At 43.6% G+C, this 15,186-nt stretch overlaps 1 protein-coding gene across 2 annotated transcripts in view; it reads left to right on the top strand.

The window, feature by feature from the left end:
* Positions 1-5,493: 5,493 nt before the first annotated feature.
* Positions 5,494-15,186, top strand: part of PAPSS1 (3'-phosphoadenosine 5'-phosphosulfate synthase 1) — a 72,697-nt gene continuing 63,004 nt past the window's right edge. The window contains exon 1 of one of the 2 annotated variants that reach the window (XM_077815113.1): positions 5,494-5,606. In XM_077815113.1, the coding sequence (XP_077671239.1) occupies positions 5,547-5,606 (60 nt within the window). In that variant the 5' untranslated portion in view covers positions 5,494-5,546. Of the gene's footprint in view, positions 5,607-5,782; positions 5,804-15,186 lie in introns of those variants that run through there. The other variant, XM_077815114.1, reaches the window with a different exon arrangement.

Below are 15,186 nucleotides of genomic sequence, written 5' to 3'. Positions count from 1 at the left end.
AAGTTTGTAATTAGCCTGCCCAGACCCCATCAATCAGGTTGATGTGCATTCACATACCCTCTCCCCACACCAAAATCAAATCAGGTTTGCATGTATCCAGCACCTACCCAGAATACATTTACTATCACTGCCCCCAATAGTAAGTCTGTGATCACATGCACTCTTATCAGGTTTGTGGTCCCACCCCCTCATCCCATTACCTCTGTGTGCCCCCAGGCTAAATTCATTCTTGGGTGTATACCACAAACAAAATTACATGTGAATAATAAGAGCAGGAATAGACCATTTTGTATTAGGATTATCAAAGTTTCTCTTTGTCACCTCTAAAATGCAGCTCCCCATTTGTTGGAATATGTCAGTCAGTTACTACACATGAAAAATACGAATTCTTCTGAAAAAGTCTAACAACCCCAAACCTATTCAGCTGAAACTATTCCCCTTCATTCCATCACACCTTTAATAAAAAAAGGGCCATGCTGAACTGAGCTTCAGTTGAGCTCTTTGACAATATCACCAGTTTCATAAGGAGCAGCCATGTCTCTGGGGAATCCCAGCTCACATTTATTAGAAGAGAGGAAAAATTTGTAAATATCTCCCTCTGAGATTCTCCCACATCCTTCCACTCATGGGCAGGAGGAAGGAGGGGCGGGTTCATCTGACAACTTCCTCCTGGAAGTGGCTGTCCTTCCATCTGCAGACTCAGCAGATTCTACGGTTTTGGCTCTGATCAAAAAGCTCTCTCCAGACACAGAAACCTGCAGCATCTGTCTCAGCTCTGGTCCCATTAGATTCCCTGCCCCCGTCCTTTCAGTGCCAAGTAGTATTTTCAGAACTACTATCCACTTACACAAAACTTGGGAGAGAGGTGAATCCTCACTAGATCTGATGCCACTTTAGATCACTTTAGATAAGCTATTACCAACAGGAGAGTGGAGTGGAGGGGAGGGGGGAAGAAAACCTGGATTTGTGCTGGAAATGGCCCACCTTGATTATCATACACATTGTAAGGCGAGTGATCACTTTAGATAAGCTATTACCAACAGGAGAGTGGGTTGGGGGGGGAGGGGAGAAAACCTGGATTTGTGCTGGAAATGGCCCACCTTGGTTATCATACCCATTGTAAGGAGAGTGATCACTTTAGATAAGCTATTACCAACAGGAGAGTGGGGTGGGGGGAAAGAAAACCTTTTGTAGTGATAAACACCCATTTTTTCATGGTCTGTGTGTATAAAAACATCTTTTGTATTTTCCACAGTATGCATCCGATGAAGTGAGCTGTAGCTCACGAAAGCTTATGCTCAAATAAATTGGTTAGTCTCTAAGGTGCCACAAGTACTCCTTTTCTTTCTCCTTACAGTGTGTATGGTAACACCCATTGTTTCATGTTCTCTGTGTATATAAATCTCTGCACTGTATTTTCCACTGAATGCATCCGATGAAGTGAGCTGTAGCTCACAAAAGCTTATGCTCAGATAAATTTGTTAGTCTCTAAGGTGCCACAAGTACTCCTTTTCTTTTTGCGAATACAGACTAACACGGCTACTACTCTGAAACCAGTTGATATTATGAAGTTGTTGTCATGAAATTTCCTAATCATAGGAAACCTCTTTCTCTGTGTATCCATCCTCTTGGAGAAAACCTACTGCAGGTCCTCACTGGGCTGAGGATAATAGGAAACACTTAACTTTAAAACTATGTTCTAAACACAACATACTTATGCTAAGTAGGGAAGCAGTTTGGCCAAGGTGGTGTTAAGAAGAATGAGGGTTAGGAGTGGAACCTACTGAAGGTCAACAAAGAGACAGATGACAAAAACAAAAGGTTCTAAAAGAAATCACTAGGGGAAGACCCACAGGACATTTGGGGAAGAGGAAGGAAGGGGATAAACTGGCAAAGGTCAGGTTATCTGAGCTGGGGGAGAAGGCTCTGTTTTTGTGCCTCTAAGTGATGCACTGCAACAGAAGGATGTTGGATGACCCCAAGTGACCCTGATCCAGGCCCATAGAAAGGCTTGGTGTGTTGAGGAAACTGAGATAGGGAATTTCGTGTAGGGTTTACAATTTTTCTTCCAATCTGTGTATTTTCTGCGTGATTAAGTAAATAGCACTAGTGTGTTAGAATCCTGTGCAAAGTGTCTGGGTGTTATTATCTACACCAGAGGTGGACAACCTGAGCCTGAGAAGGAGCCAGAATTTACCAATGTACATTGCCAAAGAAAGAGCCACCGTAATACTCAGCAGGCCCCCCATCAGCTCCCGCCCCACTCCCAGCGCCTCCTACCAACCGGCAGCTCCCAGTCCGTCCCCGCACCTCCCGATCAGCTGTTTCATGGCATGCAGGAGGGTCTGGGGGGAGGTGGAGGAGCGAGGTCATGGCAGGCTCAGGGGATGGGGCGGGAAGGGGTGGAGTGGGAGCAGGGCCTGTGGCAGAGCCAGGGGTTGGGCAGTGAGAACCCCCCGGCAGATTGGAAAATTGGCACTTGTAGCTCCAGCCCAGGAGTCAGTGCCTATACAAGGAGCCGCATATTAACTTCTGAAGAGCCACATGTGGCTCTGGAGCCACAGGCTGGCCACCCCTGATCTACACTTACTCCATGGCCCCTGGAAGAGGTAAACATCTATGGGTGTACTTCTGGGAGAGGACATGTTGAAGCACATTCTGAGCTTCAAAGACTTACCAGCTGACATCTCGGACGAGCCCCCACTTGCAATGCCGACAGTCCCTAGTTGTCAGTGGGCAGGATTGAACCTTAGACATTTGAATCTTAGTGTACGAGCCTTGACTGTATGAGCTGAAAGCCACATGCCTCTTAAGCCAAGGTTGTAGCAGACTCCTCAATGTCTAGGTCAGGGTCAGCAACCTATGGCACGTGTGCCAAAGGCAGCATGTGAGCTGATTTTCAGTGGCACTCACACTGCCTGGGTCCCGACCACCGTTCACTTAGTTTCTCTGCAATGAGTTTATCGTCTTTAAGTGCTCCTTTTCTATCTCGATTGTCCAGGGGCCCCACTGGTTGTTTAGCAGGCTTCCTGCTTCTGATGTACTTAAACATTTTGTTATTGCCTTTTGAGTTTTTGGCTAGCTGTTCTTCAAACTCCTTTTTGGCTTTTCTTATTACATTTAATTTAGCAGTGTTTATGCTCCTTTGTATTTACCTCACTAGGATTTGACTTCCACTTTTTAAAAGATGCCTGTTTATAGTTCTTGAAAAGCTTCCCCCCACCATCCCCAGTGTTGGATGTTACCTTATCATTCACTTCAGAACTCAATGCATAACTACAATAAATGTATTTCCTAATTCCGTTCATTTATTAATACTGACTTGCTAATTGTTTGTTTATTTCTTACTTGCTAATAATTTATCTAGGCACATTTACAACCATTTTCCCATTTCAAAGAACTCTTAACTTGTGTAAGTGATTTAAACTTTAGACGAATACATAAACCTTGCATATTGTTACCTCTGAGCAGGTATCTTTCTAACTTGTGGTTGTGAGTAAAACATTCTCCTTAGAATAGGGCCTTTGTCAGATAACATACAATGTACAGACATCTGTAAAATGTCTAATTTATATAGTAAATATAATACATATCAGTGATTCAAAGTACAGATTGTCACTATCATTTCTCTTACATTTAGCACAAGTGATAAAGCAGTTACTTAGGGACCTGTGAGTTCTCTCTTTTCAATTTCCATTAAGAAAAGGTTCCTAGAATATAAAATAACAGAAAAGCAGGGGTCCAATGGGGACTTGACTTCAGTAAGATACTGTGAGAGTATAATATTATCATTGGAACACTTCAGCGATTGCTTTTAATTTTATTTGGGTTTTTTTGCTTTTCTTCTTTCCCTATTTTTAAGTTCCCTTGGCCCCACCACTCCCTCTCCACCTGTTTGCAGTGGTGGCCAGCTATAGCTAGGAGCGTGCACCATTCTAATCGGTGTACAAATCACACAAGCTGGACCTTTGCTTGTAGGCATCAGTGAATTCACTGCCCTCAGATTCTCTACAACCCCAGCTTTTAATGGTATGTCAGATGATATCACAAATAAACATTTTAAGATGCATTTTTTAACATTTTTTCTTCTTTTGAGCACAATCAAAATAGGGCTGCTACTTTTGTAAATCAGTCTTAAGAAGCAAATTTGTTTGTCACAAATTCCTAACACTGCATTGGCACAATGTATTGCAAAGTGATGGTGGTGTAGTAAAATATCATCCTGTCAGGATATAGCTTGCTGTCATTCTACAACCCGAGGACAGTGCAGCAGAATCACACAATGTGCTGCAACAAAATGATGTTACAATGCACCGTGAGAAGGTGTCACAGTGTAATGTGACAATGGTGCAATGTATTGTGACATGTTTTCATCATCTCATGATGTAACATGGTGATGACATGAAGCAACATGTGCCAAAAAATCCTTCATGTGGTGTGCCAATGTTGTGGTTCAACAGTCGGGTGTTACACAGCAGCATGTCTTCATTCACTTCCCTTTTCTGCCTCTGGATCCTTTCCCAGCTTTGTCTTGTCTGTTTTGATTGTACACCGCCCAATGCAGGCCCTATCTCCTACTGGTTGCATGTACAGGGCCTAGCCCACAGGGCCTTGATGGCTGTTGGCAGTACTGCAATACACCTTGTGTAACTAAATCATTGAGCTGTGATACTATGTGCTGATGGGGAGACCCCATAACTGCTTCACTGAGCTGGCACGACCCCCTGTGCCGTGGTCCCTGGCTGGGGTTCTGGCCACACCTGAGGCCAGAGGCTTGGGGAGGACAAGAGGGCTGCCCTCTATTTGGGGGGTTATCCCATAGAATATCAGGGTTAGAAGAGACCTGAGGAGATCATCTAGTCCAACCTCCTGTTCAAAGCAGGACCAATCCCCAACTTTTGCCCCAGACCCCTAGAGGGCCCCCTCAAGGATTGAACTCCCAACCCTGCGTTTAGCAGGCCAATGCTCAAGCCACTGAGCTATCCCTCTCCCCTTGTCAACCCCCCCGCGCCAGGCTGCTTTGTGGGGAGGCTGGAGAGACCCAGCCAGCTGCCCGGGGACGCGCATGAGGATGGCCCTGGGCGCCAGGACTGGGCTACCAGCAGCACGTCAGTCACGCATCCCACCCTCACCCTCTACCCCGGGCCCGGCGCCTCCCACCGTCTCCCGCCTGCCCAGCTCTAGGGGACAAAAGAGTGAAGGGCCGCGGGGCTAGAGCGGCAACACCGGAAGCGCCCCAAACCCCTCCCTGCTCTTCCGGTTTGTGTGCGTGTGCGTAGTGCAGCCGGCGCGCGCGCTCTCTACTTTGTGCGTAGCGGGAGGCTGGTGCGCGCGCGGCTGCTCCTCCTATAGCTCCCTTTTGCCGTATCGGCGCGAACCCCCCCCCCCCCCCGCCGCAGCTGGCGCTCGCGCACGAGCGACTGAGAGTCCAGAGCCCGCTGGCCGCATTCGAAGAGTCTCATCTCTGCCACTCACCGCCCCCCCCACCCCCGTTTGGAGCCCCCCGCCGCCCGCTCAGTGCGCGCGCGCCCCCTCCTCTCCTGGAGATGGAGCGGCCTGGGAGTCAGAGCAAGAAAGTCAAGCTGAGCAACGCGGTACAAAGCTGGGTGAGCGGCTTGGGGAGCTGCACCGGTAGCGTGGGGGGAGGAGGGAGAGCAATGGGGAAGCTGGTGGCTCTCTGCCTGCCTGTGCTGATGTGGCATTGCTCGTCTGCAGACCTGCTTGCTGAGCTCGAGAGAGGCAGCAGCCTGTGTGTCCGGTTCGCGGTCTCCGTTGCACAGGCTGGGTCTGCAGTTTGCAAAAGGTGAGGGGCGGCGAGGGAGGATGTGCACGGCACGTTTGCACAAAGGGGGGTGTTTCGAGCGAGGGTGACTTGAATCCTTGGTACTTGGCTGGGGTAGGGTGTGGTGGTGCAATCGGATTGTAAATGTCTCATTGAGAGATTATAAATGTTGCCTTAAAATGAATATACCCGTGAAAGTGTAGCTCCCGCAGGCGAGTGAGACTGGGTAACAGCACCTCTCTTCATTCCCAAGGGATCTGCCTCCAGGGGTCGTTCTTTTATGTTTTGAAAGTTGGGCTCCGGGGGAAGAAGTAGGAAGGAGGGTTTGCACAGGGAAAAATGCAGATTTCAGGCTTTCACTCCTGTCTTTTGCACCTTGGTTCCTCTGCTTCAAGTATGTTGGAAGAGGGAAAGATGAAGAATTCAATGTACAATGTAACCATTCATAAATCTGGGGCAGCTTGAGACAGAGGTTCTTTGTAATGTGGTGGCTAAATAGAAAGCTGTCAAAGTAAGATTTAAGCCAAACAATGAAAACCATGGTTCTTATTCATAGAGGTGTGGGCATATGGGCAAATCAATTTACAGTGCAGGCCCTAGACTAGCAAACTAGGGAGAAAGAAGCATTCCCCGAGAACACTTATGTTGTTTTTGATACTGTGTGTGAAGAAAATGATTGGGAGTCTGAAAATAATGCTATATTTAAGCAGATGTGATATGGAGAGATGGGCCTCTATTCCTTGCCATAATAAATATTAGATATTTCTTACTGTACCATTAATATTGTAGAAATCAAGTAGCTAGTGTCAAAGTATTGCTTTGTAGTTTCCCACACGTTCTTTTGGTAAGGAAACTTCAAAATTGAAAACTAGTATTTCTTGGTGTAGTATTTCTTGGTGAATGTTAGACAAAACAGGTGGGATCTCTGTTCCTTCTGTATTATTTAGAGATAATATTATTGGTCAAAACACGTGCCTGTAAATTGTTTCCATACTAATTTATTGTATCAAATTGTTGGAAGTTCTTAATTCTGTGTCAAGAATGAGGAGCACGTGACATATTTTAATCTTTTGCTCTTAAACTGTGTGTGTTCAGTTATTCTGGATTCTAGAGTAGGAGAACCCTCTGATCCAGAATCATTGTTGTAATTGACTGCAATGGGCTTACGCAAAAATGAATTTGGTCCTTTGTATTATAAGGATCTTCACCTAGTATTTTATGACATTCTGGGCAGTGTCATTAAGGGAATACTGGTTAAAATCAAATATTTAAAAAAACAAAACAAGTTACTAACAACTCCATATGATTTTAAAACATTTAAACAAACAAAACCTGCTGGTCACTGTTCCTGCTGGTGTTTTGTTTAACTGAAAAGAAATGTAAGGCTAGTCCCTCTTATCTTTGTTTTATAGATAGTTTCACTTTTTCCTGAGTTAGTGCATTGCCTGAGTTCTAAACACTGCTGGGGATGTTTTTGTTTGGGTCTCATCTGGAATTTTAACACCCTCCTCCTCCTCCATTTCTGTTGGTTTTAGGGTTGTATAAGCTCACTCACCAAATCTAAATTGTCAGGGGCAAATTTGCCTCAGCAGTGTCACTTAATTTTAGCAATGTTTTTTATTCATTTAAACAGCTAATATCAATAGACCATGTATGTTGTTGTTGTTTTTCTCTAGTACTAGGGGGGTAGCCGTCTTAGTCTAGAGTCCTGTGGCACCTTATAGACTAACAGACATCTTGGAGCATTAGCTTTCGTGGGTGAATACCTACTTCATCGGATGCATGTAGTGGATGATGAAGGGGTATTCACCCACGAGAGCTTATGCTCCAAGATGTCTGTTAGTCTATAAGGTGCCTCAGGACTCTTTGCTGCTCTCTAGTACTGTGTAACACTTAAAACTGGTGATGTAACTAACCTGCAAAGGTAAAGTAGCAAATACTGTTAACTTCACCAATGTGTGCTGGATGTTTCCCTAAACCAGGCTGCTGTGGAAGTCAGCATGATACTTAAAAACATACTTGTTTCTTTAAGGTCCTACTATGTTCATCAATCTCCTATATTGATATGTTTCAGAGTAACAGCCGTGTTAGTCTGTCTTCGCAAAAAGAAAAGTAGTACTTGTGGCACCTTAGAGACTAACCAATTTATTTGAGCATGAGCTTTCGTGAGCTACAGCTCACTTCATCGGATGCATACCGTGGAAACTGAAGAAGACATTATATACACACAGAGACCATGAAACAATACCTCCTCCCATCCCACTGTCCTGCTGGTAATAGCCATTTCCAGCACAACTTGATGATCACTTTAGATAAGCTATTACCAGCAGGACAGTGGGGTGGGAGGAGGTATTGTTTCATGGTCTCTGTGTGTATATAATGTCTTCTGCAGTTTCCACGGTATGCATCCGATGAAGTGAGCTGTAGCTCACGAAAGCTCATGCTCAAATAAATTGGTTAGTCTCTAAGGTGCCACAAGTACTCCTTTTCTTTATATTGATATGATGACCAATTGTGCAGTGTGCTGCAGGGGTGGGAGGCTTCCCAGAGCATGGGCTTCAGTCCAAGTCTGAAGGCGTACACCGTAGTTAAACAGCCCCTTATTCCAAGCTGGTACAGTGTAGATGTGGCCTGTAATTGCAATGTAGACATGGCCTGGGATAACAATGGCTGAGCCATCAATGGGGCAAGATTCAACCTGTATGGGATTTTTTGGATGAGCTGAGAGAAGCTACCTGGATGTATCAGTGGAAAAAGTTGATGGTTTGGGAAAACTCAATCAGACTAAAGGATCATGTTGGAAGTGGTGCAGGCTGTTTCTCCCAATTCAGAGCAGGGGAAAAAAGACACATCTGCCCAAATTATAGGGATAGAGTGGTTGAGCTTAGGTAAAGAAATATAAGTGTAGGATTCTTTTGTTTTATATCTTGGCTCTGCCTGCTGTATACTATTGGGCAAAAGAATAAACAGTACTTTGTGTTGAAGTTGTTGTTCATTCACTTTAATTAGCTGCTCTCATAGACTTCTGAAGGGAAACACTTGTAGATTCCAAATCCCAGTTGGACCTGCAGAAGTAGTCATGGTTGGTACCCAGCAAGCTGTAGCCCAGATTCTGGTCCAAGAGTAGCCAATGTGCAGAATTCAACCTCAGGAGAAAGAAAGGCCTGATACTTCCTGAGACCCCCAAGAAGGAACAGCAGTGCATAAGCCCCAGTAACAGTGTTGCATTTATGGCCTTTAGGCTGTTAAAAAACTTATAGCTATAAAGGTGCTGCTGAATTTGGCCACCAAGAATGGCTTATTTATATAAATCTAATTATATCCTTTCAGTATTGATTCACATCTGTAGATAAACCTTATTATATTGGCACCATTCATTTTGATATACATAAAGGCTTTCTCAGCATTTATATTGTAAAATATAAATCCCTGACTAAATTAACTGATCGCTTCTTCAGACTGAAATTAGACATACATAATCTTATTGCCAGGAAACACTGTCTTCAAGTAGAGCCAAAAAAACTGACTGTCTTTAGACTTTGTGTCCTTATTATTTTAGCACTTTTTGGTCTTTTTGCAACCCTTCTGTCTATAATTTGAAATTTTACATTTAAAATCAATTTAATATTTTGGAAAACTGCACATTTTGAGTGATCATTGTCAATTTTTCATAACATTTAATTGTGATACACAATAGTTTTAATTTTGCATAGTGGTGCAACAGTAATATTGATTTGCGTAACTTTAAGATCCCAAAAGTGGGATTTCCAAAAGCACCCAAGTGACTTAAGAACACAAGTCTTATTGACCTACAGTGACTTATGTGCTCTAAATCCCACTTTAAATAAATAATGTACAAGTGTTATGAGTATGTTTACCTAAGATAGTAAGTGTATATTACATGCTTCTCCGAGACTTTTTCCTTACAAAAGAAAATTATTTTGAAGTATTAAGACTGAGACGTCCTTGTTTTATTGTCCTTGAAATTAAGGAATGTAATATTCTCTGGTCATTGTATAGATTTTTTTTTTTTTATAATCAATGGTATATAAACTTTTTCTGGAAAATCAGTATTTATATTGTGTCTCTGTTAGAACATTTACTCTTTCACAAGTGAATGGCTTATTTCTATTAAATGCGACTGGGTGGGCAGGGCTGAATGGATACTCTTGTTCTCCTCTACTGCAGTGCCAGCTGTTCCAAATACATATTTTTTTTCTTCTTTGAAATCAGGAAGTGAGTCTAGCCATGGAATATCTCCAATTTAGTATATGTACCTGAACTGGTTTGTTTCTTGAATCTATTCCAAAGTTGTCTCGCTACTGAATTAATACATTGGTTGCAGCCTTATAAAAGCCTCCTTGTTAACTTCCGCAGGCAGACAGAGCAAGAATTGGGAAACCCACTTGCTTACTGTTCAACTTACATGGAAACTGAAGCAGTCTGAACCATTAGTTAGTGTGGAATTGAAACTTTCATTTAAAAAAAATTCAAATGTACATTGGTGCACTGTTGTTGTCTTTAATTAGAAAGGACAACAGCCCTAGTGTTCCTGCTGCTGTTCTTAGTTTTGCTAGCACAGTACGTGACTGGATGCTTTCGCATCTTAGTGCAACCCTATGGGCAGCATTAAAACTGGCAGGAATCATGACAATTTTGCTCTGCATTCCCAAGCAGCTGATCCCAAGCACTAGAGCTGTTGCTGTGGACCGGGCTGGTAGCCATTGCCTCACATCTTATTCCCCTCTCTTTTTTTGTGCTGTTACTTAGCTGATTGGTTTATATCTCTGACTCATATGATTGGTAAATTTCTGGAGCCCTGAAGTCACCTGGAAAACATGCCCACACAATTATTGAAAAACCCTTTTGTTCTGGAGGTATTTAAATGTCCAAGTGTACAAATGTTGAAAATTCTTCACCAAAAATCAAGCTGAACACAGAGATCTGTGTCAGCTCTCCCAACCCTTCCCTAGCCAAAAATGCTAGAGAATCATAGTTTGTCAAATATAATGCAACATGCCAAGTATAGACAGCAAAATAAACAAGCCAAGGTTAAGATGTGGTACAGAAATGGAGGTAATTTTCCATTATTTAGGGCAATGGTGCTAGAGCTACTGTGAATCATTCACTATTGATGATCCCGTTTTCTGTAATACCGGCTGCACAATTTGGTGGTAGGTTGTCTAGACTAGGAAAATTTGTACTGCATCAAAACTGTCGTAATTTCCCAATTATGTTCAATTGAGAACAAATTAACAAAGTCACTAAATCTTAGTGCAACTCTTTATTAAAAGCTTCTCTCAAGAGATTTAGTCTAGATCCAGCTTTTATTTGGAGTCATGGGGGTTTTGTCACTTATGTGAGAGGGAATAGTATTGAGCCCTTTGGTTTTAAAGGTGAACTGCAAAATAAAAAATGAGTTGTGTTGTTAGGAAAGGGGTGTATTCTGGGATTCATAACCTTTGGATTTTTTTTATGGTTTCGTGACTCACAGCTGCACCCGGTAGGTTTTTGACACTGAAAGTACACCCCCAGAGCCCACTGGCTGCTGTGTTGGGTGTGTGTGTCTCTTCTCCACTCCCTCAGCTTTCTGCTTGTGGAGTGCCTTGCATGGTGACAGGTTTCAGAGTAGGAGCCGTGTTAGTCTGTATCAGCAAAAAGAATGAGGAGTACTTTTGGCACTTTAGAAACTAACAAATTTATTTGGGCGTAAGCTTTTGTGGGCTAAAACCCCCTGCATCAGATGCATGGAGTGGAAAATACTGTAGGTAGATATATTATACACACACAGAACTTGAAAAGATAGGGGTTGCCTTACCAACTCTCTAATGAGACAAATCAATTAAAGTGGACTATTATCCTTGTGCTGATACATGTTCTCTGTGTGTATAGATATATATCAGCATGAGGATAATAGTCCACCTTAATTGATTTGTCTCGTTAGAGTTGGTAAGGCAACCCCTATCTTTTCAAGTTCTGTGTGTGTATAATATATCTACCTACTGTATTTTCCATTCCATGCATCTGATGCAGGGGGTTTTAGCCCACGAAAGCTTATGCCCAAATAAATTTGTTAGTCTCTAAGGTGCCACAAGTACTCCTCGTTCTTTTTGCTTGTGGAGTGTCTCTGCTAATTTATCCTTGGCCAGACTCTGATTTTGAGTCTTCCTCCCTAGCGAATGACTGCAGCGCCTCTTTCTGCTGCAGCTCACAGTTCTTCAAGCAGCAGCAGAATGATAATGACCTGATCTTTGTCACTTTCATTGCTGTCTACAGTTTTCTCTAGAACACCAAAGAAAACTGATAGGACTTCTGCTGCTGCAGCCTGGGAGAGCCAACAGCAGAAGCACTGGAATAGTGTGCCCTGGGTTCTTGTTTTGAAAGGTATCTTTGACACTGTGAGTGTGTTGGGGAATAGGGGAAAGCGAGAATGATGGCATTGTGTGTGCTACTGGAAATAGTCATAATGAATGAATGCTTCTTTTAATAGGTTAAACAGGGTCTTTCTGTACATACAACCGAGCAAAAATATTTAATTTTTTAATACTTCAGGTTATTGTTAAAGAAGATGCCTCTGGGCTGCATCCCACTCACTGCACCCCCTCCCAAGTTGAGACTGTGCGAGATGTATATGGCAGGGAGAATAAGGTTTCTTATGCCATTCAAGATATCTGAAGCAAAAGTAAGGCCTTGTCTGTATTACCGCGGTAAGTCGACTTAAGTTACACTACTCCAGTTATGTGAATAACATAACTGAAGTCGACATAGCTTAGGTTGACTTACAACGGTGTCTACACTGTGCTGTGTTGACGGGAGATGCTCTCCTGTCGACTTACCTTATGCTTCTCGGGGAGGTGGAGGACAGAAGTCGACGGGAGAGTAATATGCCATTGACTTAGCTTGTTTTCACCAGACCGGCTAAATTGACACCCGCTGCATCGATTGAGCAGCGCCAATCTAGCGGTAAGTGTAAACATGGCCTAAGAGCGCAGTGGTGATGAACATACTAAATATGGATGGTTGGTATTTTCCCATTATAGTTTCTGCAGTGCACCTTTTTAGTACTCTGTATCATATCTCTGAACTTCTCCTAATTAAACATCTCACTTTGGACTCCAAACTACCTGTCTCCCATAAACCTCACTTTAAAACTATCAAATTGCTGAATCCAGAAAGTGAATTTAGTAATGTCAGTGTGTTTGTTTAAGCTAATTCAGCATTTTTTGAGAATCCTTTGAGAATCCTTTTCTAATGTGCTTTGTGTTTTTGTTTTTCCCCTTTATTGTCATATCTCTCATGATCTATTGTCTAATTACCTAATTTAGGCCTCAATCTTGCAGTGATTCACATGAGCAGCCCTCTACACCTTTGTGAAATTCCATCACCAGACACGTTAACAGACTTCTCCGGCTTCATTGGGTTGGGAAGGTATTTCAGTCAGGGTGATAAAAAGATCCTGGCTGTCGGGGAGAACGGTGTGCTGTGTGCTCTCCTCAAGCTCCTCCTCCTTCTCCTCATCTTCCCCGTCCATAAAATCCTCAGGCACGGCGGAGAGTACCCCATCATCGGAGTCCACGGACAGGGGTGGGGTAGTGGTGGCGGCCCCCCCCTAGAATTGCATGCAGCTCAGCGTAGAAGCAGCCTCTGTCTTGGCCTCTGTCCTGGAGCGTCCATTTGATTCTTTGGTTTTCTGGTACGCTTGTCTGAGCTCCTTAAGTTTCGCACAGCACTGTGTTGCATCCCTGCTGTAGCCTCTGTCCCTCATGGCCTTGGAGATTTTTTTGAAATGTTTTGGCATTTTGTCTTTTGGAATGTAGTTCTGGTAGCACGGATTCCTCTCCCCATACAGTGATCGGATCCAGCGTTCGGTCCATACGGGAGCTCTTTTTCGATTCTGGGACTGCATGGTCACCTGTGCTGATGAGCTTGTCTGACCAAACAGGAAAGGAGATTCAAAAGTTTCTGGGGCTTTTCCTGTACATCTGGCCAGTGCATCCGAATTCAAAGCGCTGTCCAGAGCGGTCACAATGGTTCACTGTGGGATAGTTCCTGGAGGCCAATATGTTTGAATTGCATCCACACTAACCCTAATTTGAAATGGCGATTTCGATTTCAGTGCTAATCCCCTCATTGTGGAGGAGTACAGAAATCGGTTTTAAGAGCACTTTATGCCGAAAAAAATGGCTCCGTTTTGTGGACGGGTGCAGGGTTAATTCGATTTAACGCTGCTAAATCCGGCAAACTCGTAGTGTAGACCAGGCCTAAGGACTGCCATGCTGATCACTCTGCTGGTTTAGGGCCTTAGATTGTAAGGTCACCATGACAGGAATGTCTTCTTTTTTGACTAGATTGTGTCACACATGCTTACAGTGCTATATAAGTAGGTTATTTTTAAATTTTTTAATTATAAAATAATTCTGTATGAAAGGTTTTGGCCAAAACTATTAACCCATCTCCCGTAATCCCTTCTCATCCACGAACAATGTCCTAGACAGATGGAAAACATATTATGAAAGCGTGTTGAACCACACACCTGCTGACAGCTGTCCAGAGCTATGTGATCTGCTAAATCGCGTGGCTGCAGACCTAGGGGAAAACACTGATCATCTGGGATAGCCTTTCATACTTCCTCAATGACAAAGTTGCAGAATGGCAGTGCTGCTGGACCTGATGGTATTCCATCTGAGCTACGCAAAAGTGCCTGAGAATCAGTGAGCATCAGCTTGCATCGACTGTTCCTAAAAGTGCGGTCATCAGACAGTTTACCACCAGAATGGAAAGTTGGCATCATAGTGTCCCTGTACAAGGGCTAAGGATCTCACACCGAGTCTGGCAACTGTAGGCTGATCTCATTGTTGTCAGCGTCTGGGAAGGTCTTTGGTCTCATTCTGTTTAGTAGGATGCAGCTGCTCCATAACAGACATTGTCATCTACAGCAATCAGGTTTCACTGATGGGTGATTAACAGTGGAAGCTGTCCCTATCCTCCAGCTCCTGGCTGAGCTGTGCCAAGAATTTAACCTCCTGCTTCATGTGGTATTTGTCGATATAAAAGCAGAGTTCAATTTGGTTGACAGGTCAGCACTCCTCACACTGAAAGGAGTTGGCATTCAAGATGTTTTGCTAAACCTGGCACGCAATCTTCACACCAGTACTAGTGCTTTGATTCATGGCTTTTGCTGTGTTTCAGCACAATCTCAGGTGTGCAGCAGAGATGCATTCTAACCCTATCACTTTTCTGTTGAGCAGCTGACTGGATATTAGGACTTGCCGCTCCACATGTTAGAATCAAGGCTGGCCAAGAAGCGTCCACTAATCAAGACTATGCCACTGACATTTCCTTGCTTGTGGAGAAGGCAGAGAATTTCAGCCCTGCCCCTCAAAGTCTCCAAGACACCACCAGCA

Source organism: Eretmochelys imbricata, chromosome 4, assembly GCF_965152235.1.
Source record: "Eretmochelys imbricata isolate rEreImb1 chromosome 4, rEreImb1.hap1, whole genome shotgun sequence".
Classification (NCBI taxonomy): domain Eukaryota; kingdom Metazoa; phylum Chordata; order Testudines; family Cheloniidae; genus Eretmochelys; species Eretmochelys imbricata.
This window is presented reverse-complemented; position numbering and strand designations above follow the sequence as displayed.